The sequence below is a fragment of the Pan troglodytes genome, chromosome 2 (genome assembly GCF_028858775.2).
Source record: "Pan troglodytes isolate AG18354 chromosome 2, NHGRI_mPanTro3-v2.0_pri, whole genome shotgun sequence".
NCBI classification, from domain to species: Eukaryota; Metazoa; Chordata; class Mammalia; order Primates; family Hominidae; genus Pan; species Pan troglodytes.
The window spans coordinates 200,086,364-200,097,762 of record NC_086015.1 but is presented as its reverse complement, the minus strand read 5'-3'; the positions used below and the strand labels follow the sequence as shown (position 1 = coordinate 200,097,762).

Sequence of the window (11,399 nt, the reverse complement as noted above, 5' to 3'; positions counted from 1 at the left end):
CGGGCAGATCTTGAGGTCAGGAGTTCAAAACCAGCCTGGCCAACATGGTGAAACCCCGTCTCTACTAAAAATATAAAAATTAGCCAGGCGTGGTGGCACGCACCTGTAATCCCAGCTACTCAGGAGGCTGAGGCAGGAGAATCACTTGAACCCAGGAGGCAGAGGTTGCAGTGAACCGAGATCCACTGCATTCCAGCCTGGGAGACAGAGCAAAACTCCGTCTTGGGGGAAAAAAAAAATAGGTCATTCTCCCAGATTAGGGAGCCAGGTGTTCTTCCTCCTTAGAACTGTGGGTCTCAAGCCCTCCCATCCTGCCCCAGAGAGCAGAGAACACACAACACTCAGCTAGTGTCTGGTTACCAGCCTCAATTTTTCTGACGGCTTCAAGCTTTCTAGATTGCATGATTAACTGTGCTGCCTAATTAGAAATGATCAGAGCTGGGTGTGGTGGCTCACACCTGTAATCCCAGCACTTTGGAAGGTAGAAGCAGGAGAACTGCTTGAGGCCAGGAGTTCAAGACCAGCCTGGGCAACAAAGTGCAATGCCATTTCAACCAAAAACAAAACAAAACAAAATTGTGGCTGGGCGTGGTGGCTCACACCTGTAACCCCAGCACTTTGGGAGGCCAAGGCGGGCAGATCACAAGGTCAGGAGATCGAGACCATCCTGGCCAACGTGGTGAAACCCCGTTTCTACTAAAATACAAAAAATTAGCCAGGCGTGGTGGCACGCACCTGTAGTCCCAGCTGCTCAGGAGGATGAGGCAGGGGAATCACTTGAACCTGGGAGGTGGAGGTTGCAGTGAGCCGAGATCGCACCACTGCACTCCAGCCTGGTGACAGAGTAAGGCTCCGTCTCAAAAAAAAAAACAAAAAACGGAAAAAAAGTTTTTAATTAGCTGGGCATAGTGTCATGGGCCTGTAATCCCAGCTACTTGGGAGTCCCAGGGAGGAAGATGGCTTGGCCCAATGGGTCGAGGTTGCAGTGGCAGCTAGTGTTGGGCCACTGCACTCCAGCCTGGGCAAGAGTTAGGCCCTGTCTCAAAAAAAATCCGAAATGTAGCTAGGAGCTTCAAATGACAGGACATGTCTATATACAATGGATTTCCTAATCACGGGTCTGCTAACTAGCTGGATCACAGTCTGTTTGTATCCCTGACCCTCTAAAATGAGGGGTAGTGAAGGGGTGGGTTGCCCCTCCACACCTGTGGGTGTTTCTCGTTAGGTGGAACGAGAGACTTGGAAAAGAAAGACACAAAGTATAGAGAAAGAAAAAAGGGAGCCCAGGGGGCCGGCGTTCAGCAGGAGGAGGATCCCGCCGGCCTCTAAGTTCTCTTAGTATTTATTCATCATTCTTGGTGTTTCTCGGAGAGGGGGATGTGGCAAGGTCATAGGATGATAGTGGAGAGAAGGTCAGCAGATAAACACGTGAACAAAAGTCTCTGTGTCATAGACAAGGTAAAGAATTAAGTGCTGTGCTTCAGATATGCATACACATAAACATCTCAATGCCTTACAGAGCAGTATTGCTGCCCGCATGTCCCACCTCCAGCCCTAAGGCGGTTTTCCCCTAACTCAGTAGATGGAACATACAATCGGGTTTTACACCATTGCCCAGGGACGGGCAGGAGACAGATGCCTTCCTCCTGTTTCAACGGCAAAGAGGCGTTCCTTCCTCTTTTACTAATCCTCCTCAGCACAGACCCTTTACGGGTGTCAGGCTGGGGGACGGTCAAGTCTTTCCCTTCCCACAAGGCCATATTTCAGACTATCACATGGGGAGAAACCTTGGACAATACCTGGCTTACCTAGGCAGAGGACCCTGGGGCCTTCCGCAGTGTTTGTGTCCCTGGGTAGTTGAGAGTAGGGAGTGGTGATGACTCTTAACGAGCGTGCTGCCTTCAAGCATCTGTTTAACAAAGCACATCCTGCACCGCCCTTAATCCATTTAACCTTGAGTGGACACAGCACATGTTTCAGAGAGCACCGGGTTGGGGGTAAGGTCATAGATCAACAGCATCCCAAGGCAGAAGAATTTTTCTTAGTACAGAACAAAATGGAGTCTCCTATGTCTACTTCTTTCTACACAGACACAGTAACAATCTGATCTCTCTTTTCCCCACAGGATAGGAGTCCAGGTAACCCGTTCCATGGCAGGCAGTAGTCTTTTTTTTTTTTTTTTGAGAAAGGTTCTCGCTATGCTACCCAGGCTGGTCTCATCTCAGGCTCATGCGATCCTCCTGCCTCTGCAGTGGCTGGGATAAGACACAACTGCCACCAGGCCCTGCCCCTAGGCAGTAGTCTTAATGCCTGATGGTGGGGGGTTGGGGAAGGAAGGCGTTGAGTATCAGGGTAAATGCTGCAGAGCTGTGTTAAGGACTTAGGCCCTGGAGTCAAATGCCTCTGCTCACATCCCACTCTGCAAGACTTTGGGCAACTTCAGCAGCAGCCTCAGTTTCCATCGCAGTGGCTCTTGCCTATAATCCCAGCACTTTGGGAGGCTGAGGCGGGAGGATCACTTGTGCCCAAGAGTTCAAGACCACCCCATCTCTACAAAAAAATCCAAAAAGTAATCTGCTTCCTCATGTGAATGTGGTTGTAAGGAGTGAGATAACACAGAGTGCAATGAGCAAGTCCCAGCACAGAAGACTCATTTCATAAAATACGTGTTTATTATTACCATAGGCCTACAGTCCCCGGTATTCCTAACACATCTTGCCTGAGAAGTATCACACTCATGCCTATCAACCAGCTCACACATTTAATCAAAGGAATTTGGCAGCTGTAGGGTTGTCTTTTCATCCGTATCGTCCCTGGAATTAACTGTCCTGCTATGCCAGTCAGATTCAGCAGCATCTGTCAAGAGTTTCAGTCCCACTTGCAGAGGAAAGGCTCTCTGGCTTCGGTCCGTGGCTCTCCGTAGGTGCCGTGTCTGGACCCAGCCTACCTTCATCTCTGTTAGGCTTAGGGGTCTTTCTCCACACCGTGTCTTGTCCAATCACAAGACTTCAACGGAGCGGGCGGTCTGGCCTAGGCTCTTATGCGTGGGATGTCTGCAGGCCAACAATCCGAGTCGGGATTCGAAGCCGCGCGCAGTGCCCGGAATGACCCCTCCACGTCGAGGCCACTGTAGAGCCCGGAAGGAAAAGTATGCGGCCTCGGCCCCGCACAGCCCAGGATTAAATGTTTGCGCCAGGGCCCCTCTGGCTACCTGGTGGTGGCCCCGAGCGGCCTCGGAGGCCGCGGCGTAGCTCCTGGGTGAAGGCGTCTCTAAATCGCTCAGCGCGGCGGCACAGGGAGCCCACGGGCCCAGCCGCGAGGTCCTGCAGGCGGCGGGCCGCGTCCTGGCCCCGCAGCTGGGCCTGCAGCAGTGCGAAGGCCGTGAGCTGCGCCGCACGTCGGATAGGCCGCGACTCTGACAGACGTTCCACCAGCTGCGGGCTGTGCAGCAGGGCGGCCAGCAGCCGCCGCAGCACCATCTTCTCCAGGCGCCCGGAACCCGACCTCGCCGCCCTCGTCTTCCGCCCCGCGGCGCCCGACCCGGACGTCATATGCCCCCGCGCAGCTTGATGACGACACTGCCGCCCTCGGATTGGGTCCAATGAGATGCTCGCCTCCGCGCGTTTCCGCTTCCGCCATCGCGGACGCAGCCTCGTGCCGGGAGTCGCCGCATTGTGGTCCGCTTCTCTGCACTATGTCGGGTGGCCTCCTGAAGGCGCTGCGCAGCGACTCCTACGTGGAGCTGAGCCAGTACCGGGACCAGCACTTCCGGGTGAGGGAGGCCGGGCCGCGAGACGGGAAGGCCCTGGGCAAGAACGCTGAGAAACGGTTTGCTCTTGTCTCATTGTGTCGCCTCCCATTCAGCTGAAATCCGCAAACGCCAAGTGGGGCCCCGGTGCCTGCTGGCGAGGCAGGGAATGGGTGCTGGAAGGGCGCTTGGCTATCACTGAAGCCACTTGCTCTGGAAGACAGGGAATTGGAGGCTCGCTTATCCCATTCGCTCGCAGCCGCTCCCTGTACCCCAGGCAGTGCCGAGAGGTTTGAGCGGTGGTGGCGGCTCCCGTTTCCACGGTTGTGCCTCCGCAGACGACTACGTAGCAAGGGGGAGGGGTGCCCTTCTCTCTCCCAGAGTAGGTGGAGGCGCCTTCCTGATGCAGATGCGGGGCTTTTTGCTTTGTTTTTTAAATCGGCGAAGCAGTGCCCTTCGGCGATTCGGGCCCCTTCTCTGGGAGGATGGTGTTACGGAAGCTGTACGCGGTGCGTGGGAGACCCAAGTGGAGTCCTCACTCCGCCCTCGGGGAAGCTTCGGAGTGGGGAGGTGGACCCGCCAAGCTAGGCACTTTGAGGGTGTTCGGATGTAAAGATCGGAGAATTGCTGGATTTCAGAAGAGGGAAATTTTTAGTCCGGACTATATCACAGTATATTTTGTGGAAAAAGGGGAGGCAGCAGATATTCAAAGTAGACTTTTCAGTATCAGCAGAGGTAGGGATGGAATACGGTTGGGGGTTGGCGGGGCGGACTCATTAACCCAATTATTTAGTAAACGGTTATTGAGTGCTGTCGCCAAATCCTTGTGCTAAACCCTAGAGGGAGAGGGAAGACAGTTTCTGCGCTCTGCGAGCTCATAATCCCCTGTAGTGAGGATTCAGAAAAGGGAAAAATCCCCTTGTGACTGGGAAAGGAAGGGGCGCATATAGCAGAGGGTAAGTGTGGAGAATGTGTGAAATGTGTTACTAGAGTAGGGAAAGGGAAATTTTGTTTGACGCCAAATTAGGGAAGCTCTTACATGTATTTAGTCAAGGCTGGGAACGGTGGCTCACGCCTGTAATCCCAGCACTTTGGGAGGCTGAGGCGGGTGGATCACGAGGTTAGGAGTTCAAGACTAGCCTGGCCAAGATGGTGAAACACCGTCTTACTAAAAATACAAAAATTAGGCGGGCGTGGTGGCAGGCGCTTGTAATCCCAGCTATTCGGGAGGCTGAGGCAGGAGAATCGCTTGAACCCGGGAGGTGGAGGCTGCTGTGAGATCGCGCCACTGCACTCCAGCCTGGGCAACAGAGCGATATTCCTTCTCAAAAAAAAAAAAAAAATTTATTCAGTTAATATATTTTATTTTTTGAGACAGAGTCTCGCTTTATTGCCTAGGCTGAAGTGCAGTGGCGCAATCACGGCTCACGCAGCCCCAACCTCCTGAGCCTAAGTGATCCTGCCCACCTCAGCCTCCTGAGAAGCTGGGACCACAGGCTCGCGCCACCACATCCAGCTAATTTTTTGTAGAGACAGGGTCTCCCTGTGTTGCTCAGGCCGGTCTCGAACTCTGGGACTCAAGCGATCCACCTGCCTGGGGCTTCCCAAAGTGCTGGGATGCCTAAGTGCCAGGCATGATTTGCACTTCTACCACTTTTAGTTACTACTTTAGACAGTTCCACATCCTGACCATTTTGAACTTAAAGCGTCCTGTGAGATGAAAACTGGAACCTTCTGACTTTGTCTGTTATTCATCTCCTCAGTCTAAAACCTGTAGCTTTTTTTAGATGCTAATGCCATACTGTCATGTGGAATTTCTAGCATTCTGTGAATGGAATCCATATTAATATACTTTAAGTACTTACACCACAGTTATCTTAAACTGTAGGCTATTTATTTGGATCTTACTTACATGTGTGAGAAAAGTAGAAAAAGAAGATGCCTCCTTTCCATGTTCACAAATCAGTAACAGCAGTAAAATGAAAGGAATTTACTTTCTCTAATGTCTCACTCCAAAGTTCCGAAAACCTCTTTTTAACATACAATGACTATTGTCTTGTGGACTTTTTTTTATTTTGAGATAGAGTTTCACTCTTGTTGTCCAGGCTCAAGTGCAGTGGTGCAATCTCAGCTCCCTGCAACCTCCACCTCCCAGGTTCAAGCGATTCTCCTGCCTCAGCCTCCCGAGTAGCTGGGATTACAGGCGCCCGCCACCATGCCCAGCTAATTTTTGTATTTTTAGTAGAGACAGGGTTTCACTGTGTTAGCCAGGCTGGTCTCAAACTCCTGACCTCAGGCGATCCACCCACCTCAGCCTCCCAAAGTGCTGGGATTCCAGGCATGAGCCACCGCGCCTGGCCCCGATGAGCCATTTTGGACCCAGGGCTTTGTCTGTCAGGTGTGTTGGATGAAGCCCAGTTATATGCTTAAGTCTCTGGCTTCATCCTGTCATCCCAATTTGGAAGCCCATTAAGAAAGTGAGCTCTGTTTTGTTTTTAGTGATCACTACATTTCCCCCTAAACTCAGAGAAAGATCTATGAGCACGTAAAGCATCAAGGTTGTGGCTTTGAACAGTCTCTAGGGGGTAATTAAAGAGGAACTCTCTCTCTCTGAAAACCCACTTATTTTCCACTACGAAGGATAAAAGGGCCCTTTGTCCTATATTGGGTCAAGGTCCAGAGTCTACACTTGGGTTTAAAGGATGCACTGCTGAGGATATGGTGTGTGCAGGGAAAAGGGAAGCCGCTTGTGTGGCAGTCGGGCGTAGAAGTGACTTTGTCATATGTGGTATAACTTTTGAGCCTTGTCTCTACTAAGAGTCTGGACTTCGCATAAGTGCTTCACAGAAGGTCAACATCCCCCTTTTTGGGCAAGGGATTTGTGGTAGGCTGGGATGAGAGAAGTTGATTTCCAAATCAGAATTAATGAATGTTTCTACCGTACTTAGAAATACTATTTAAGCAAGGCTCTGAAGTTGCTTAACTTTTGTCTCTATTTGAAATTCTAGGGTGACAATGAAGAACAAGAAAAATTACTGAAGAAAAGCTGTACGTTATATGTTGGAAATCTTTCTTTTTACACAACTGAAGAACAAATCTATGAACTCTTCAGCAAAAGTGGTGACATAAAGAAAATCATTATGGGTCTGGATAAAATGAAGAAAACAGCATGTGGATTCTGTTTTGTGGAGTATCCTTCCTGTGGATCTAACGTAGCTGCTGAACCAGGGTAGAGCTGAGAGTGGTAGCTCATAAGCGTCCCTGCACTTGTCCCTACGTTTTCCTTCATCTCCCTCCTACCTTCCACCCAGTGTGTCTCTGCCCTTATACTGTAAAGCTGATACTATTTATATTCTCTTCCGAAATCCATGCTTTATGGTTCTTTAACAAAAAGTTTTTCAAGAATGTTTGCCCTTCACGTAAAAAAAAAAAAAAAAAAAAAAAAAAAAATTCCAAAGAATGTAGTGAAAATATAAAAATCTTGTACCGTTCTAAACCCCTAATTCCCTTTGCCAGAGGCAGTCAGTTACCAGTTTCTTGGGCGTCTTTCAAGAAGTAACCCTGTGGGTGTGCGGTAGTGTATTTCATGTGCTGTTTTTAAAATCATTTTTTTATTTTTTATTGTTCCATTTCAGCATATGTAGGTCTGTTTTTAAAACAGCTGTACAGCTGGGCATGGTGGCTGGTATTTGTAGTGCCAGCTGCTCAGGAAGCTGAGGCAGGAGGATCAGTTGAGCCCAAGAGTTCAAGGCTACACTGAGTTGTGACTGTTCCAGCGGGGGTGACGGGTTAAGACCCCATCTTCAAAGAAAAAAACTTTTAAGTAAATAGCTGTATAGTGTTTCATTATATAGATGTATATGACCTGACTGTATAGGTACAAACCAAAACTGTATTTACTTTGATCATTTAATTCCCTTCTCAGACTCTTTTTAAGTATTGGACCTCTTGGATTTATCCTGTGTTCTTTTTACCGTATGTTTTGGTCATTGAGAAATTTTGCAGACCCAATTTAATGTATCTTTTGAATTTTTTCCTGTGCCCTGAATTATGTTTGTTTCGGCTGAAATTTTTCCTTACGTGTCTGGTGATCCCGGGATTTCTGCTCATAATTAAGGAAAAGAATGCTGACTCACGACCCAGGCAGGGCTTCTCTCCCAGATTGCAGGCTTACCTTGGGGATACGCGGGTTTCCCAAATGCTAGAATGAAAAGAGATTTTATTTTGGCTTGCTAACATCAAAGATACTAGTTTCTCCAGATGGTTTATTCAGAACACTGTTGTCTTATTTTTATTTGTCTGAGATTAAATGTCTTCCCCTTTAATTAAAGGGAGGTCTCTCTGATGAAGTAGGTTTGGGAACTGCTACCTTGGTGACAGCTTGAGTCTTTCCTTTAGTGAAGTGCAGCACAATTCCACGTGCACGGTGACCTTCTCTTGATTAGGGTGCCTTGGAATGTACAGCACCTAACTTGAATATACAGCACTGGTTTCTTGGATAAGAAGTGTACAGTGATCTAAACTTGCAAACCAAAATACAGAGATGATGGGACCAAAAATTATCAACAGGAATGTCCAAGAAATATGATCGGTGTAGCCATGGATACGTGTCATATTTGACTCTATGTGCTTCCAAACCAGTCGCAAACAGGCCTGGGCAAGCTGAATTACTGTCTTTGAACTCCATCTGGTTGGATTAGCTCTTGTACTTTTTAACAACTCAGCTTCATTTACATGTTGTTCCCCTATTTCCAGAAATGTTTGGAAAAATGCTAGTGTTCCTTAATACTTAAGATATTACTCACGCGCGGATGCGGAAAACGCCATGCGGTACATAAATGGAACGCGTCTGGATGACCGAATCATTCGCACAGACTGGGACGCAGGCTTTAAGGAGGGCAGGCAATACGGCCGTGGGCGATCTGGGGGCCAGGTATGCGAGAAGGGTCTCTGGGCTCAGCCATTGCCTGGGATTCCAGTCACAATGACAGGTGTTTTGGCAATTTGTATTTACTCTTTTGTAAATAACTTTGTGTCTATAACCTTGGCTTGAAGTGGATCTGAAACCACCCAACGGTTTGGGTGAATTTTTTTTTTAAACCCTGAAATGGTATGTTCTGTACGTTTCTAACAAGCAACCATTCTTGAACTTCTGCTAGGGCTAGATATCTTCCACCTGCAGGAACATCTAGAATGAAAGCAAAACGCACTGAAGTGAGTTGAAGTGCGTATGTCCTGCTTGAAATGTTCACATTGTGGCATCTGAACAGGTTTCACTGTTTGTCTAACATGTTTGTGGGAGGCATGTTTGTTACACCATTCTTTTCCATACTGTAACTCTGGATTCTTTCCATTAAAGGTTCGGGATGAGTATCGGCAGGACTACGATGCTGGGAGAGGAGGCTATGGAAAACTGGCACAGAACCAGTGAGTGGTGAGAGCTCCGTCAGTGACAAACACTCCTTTGGCCTGTTGAATTTGTTGAAGAACATCACCTAAAGTCTGCACACGAGCCCATTTTGACCAAGATTTGATCAGTGTCTTTACTGAGCTGGAAGCCTCTGAAAGTTATTAAAGGACAGAATCCAAAAGAATGCCTTTAATTCTTGTCTGAGAATCTTGGCCATGTGTCACATTATCAGAACAATTTTGTTACCAGGTCAGAAATTGTGTTCTTTGACAACAGATTGGATCTGTAATGTTGATTAGTCTTTAGCCATAACCACTACACTTTTAGAAAGACAGAAAAATTTAAAAATTTGTTTTTACCATAATGAGTCTTAAGTAGGTTCATGATCTACATTGGGGCCTGGGATGATTTTTTTAATTTTAAGTTTGCATGAGATAGCCTAATAAATGGAGGTGGGGCCAGGCATGGTGGCTCACACATGTAATCCCAACACTTTGGGAGGCTGAGGAGGAAGGATAGCTTGAGGCCAGGAGTTTGAGACTAGACTGGGCAACATAGCAAGACCCCGTCTCTACAAAGCAAAACAAAAAACAACAAATGGGAGTTGTGCTATGTTGTATTGCTTTGCACAAAATTAGGAACAGGTGTTTGACAACTGAATTTGTTTTCTGTGAATTCTAACCTCTAAAGGCATGCTTAGAGGTCAAGGACCTTCCTGTGTAGTTGGTGCAAAAGCAATCTCCACAGGACAGCACTGCTTCCATGCTTCATACATCAGGAAATGAGGCCAGAACTTGAGTATTTACTAACACGTTTTTCAAGAGATGTCAGTGTTATACCTAAAGCTAAAAAAAAGCAAGGGTCTGTCATAGAGGGAACCTCTAAATAATTTCAGGGGTAGGGGAGATGTTGTCAATAGGAAATGGGATAAAATATCAAGAGACAAAACACTGCCTTGACATGAGGACCAGCAAGTTTATTCTTTTCGTTTTCAGTGATGTTGGGAACGGACTGGGTTTAAAAAGGGAGCTTGAAGATGGAATGTTTAACAGTCACAGAAGGTTCCTGCAGCAGATGCCTCTTTTAGCCATTTCTCATTTTTTTCCTCAAATTTTACCTACTGAGGCTCAAGCCTTCACAGTGAGCTGATGGTCTCTACAGGGGAGGGGAGTCTAGGGAATTTATTTGGTATTCGTAAGGCAAGAGGCGATTTCTCTCTAATATATCTGAGTTACTGCTCATTTAAAACTGTTAAGTCCAGTATAATTTTCCCTGATATGAAAAAATGTGCATTTTTTTCACTTAGCAACAAAGTACCTTCTAATTTCCAATAGTCCGTGAAAGTTGGGGCTGAAGTACCTCAGTGTGAATGTCTCTCCCGTTAAACTGAGTGTAGAAATCTGAATTTTTAAAAGAGCTGTAACTAAGTTGTAAGTGCTTAGGAAGAAACTTTGCAAACATTTAATGAGGATACACTGTTCATTTTAAAAATTCCTTCACACTGTAATTTAATGTGTTTTATATTCTTTTGTAGTAAAACATAACTCAGATTTCTACAGGAGACAGTGGTTTTATTTGGATTGTCTTCTGTAATAATAGGTTTCAATAAAGCTGGATGAACTTATCGTTGTTGCTGCCTGTTTCCTGGCCTATAAAGAGGGTTGTGTTCTGGAATTCCTGTACTCTGGATACACATGAATGAGTTCCAGGGGGATTCTATGAATAGTGTGGACAATTTGCGTGTCCATTTTGATTGACTGACTGACAGCTGGAAATAACTATTGCTGTGTGTGAAGAGAGCACAGATGTTCTTGTGAAAGTGATCAAATAGGCACCAAGCAACCTCTACTGATGGAAGAATAGGTTAGTTTTCCAAAAAACATGCTCTGGATGATTGCAAGGGAAGGGAAATTGTGGGTGGATTAAGAACATCTTACGTTTTCTGGGCTAGAGAACACTAAATGTGAGTCTCTTTACTGCACCATTCTTTCCTATTTCTCATGGATAGCATCTGACCTGTTTCTCACTTTAATCGGAGAAAAGTGAAAATTCAAACGTACAGATGAAGGCATCACTATTAATACATGTTAGTGAAGTGTGAGAATTAAACATTCAGTTTCTCAGTCAAGCTAAGATGAAGATAGATATAGAACATTTCCGTTGTAGAAAATTCGAGTGATGGTGCTGCTGCTCTGAGGGTGAGCTGGTTAGGGCCTGCATTGCTCACTGTTCTGAAATGAC

The 11,399-nt window shown here is 46.9% G+C and overlaps 2 protein-coding genes across 5 annotated transcripts; one reads left to right on the top strand and one right to left on the bottom strand.

The window, feature by feature from the left end:
- Positions 1-2,650: 2,650 nt before the first annotated feature.
- Positions 2,651-3,605, bottom strand: NCBP2AS2 (NCBP2 antisense 2 (head to head)). The gene has a single exon (XM_516978.8). It carries the CDS (start codon positions 3,549-3,551, stop codon positions 3,180-3,182), a length of 372 nt encoding a protein of 123 aa, XP_516978.1. The 5' UTR covers positions 3,552-3,605; the 3' UTR covers positions 2,651-3,179.
- NCBP2 (nuclear cap binding protein subunit 2) lies at positions 3,601-10,782 on the top strand. 4 transcript variants are annotated; one of them, XM_054682463.2, is made up of 4 exons: positions 3,601-3,828; positions 6,757-6,938; positions 8,543-8,681; positions 9,108-10,782. In XM_054682463.2, the coding sequence occupies exons 2-4, from the start codon at positions 6,889-6,891 to the stop codon at positions 9,177-9,179; spliced, it is 261 nt and encodes an 86-aa protein (XP_054538438.1). In that variant the 5' UTR covers positions 3,601-3,828; positions 6,757-6,888; the 3' UTR covers positions 9,180-10,782. The 4 variants fall into 4 exon arrangements, with proteins under 4 accessions (XP_054538438.1, XP_024211022.2, XP_024211023.1 ...); XM_024355254.2 differs by having other exon boundaries at positions 3,602-3,772; XM_024355255.3 differs by having other exon boundaries at positions 3,619-4,257.
- Positions 10,783-11,399: the final 617 nt, after the last annotated feature.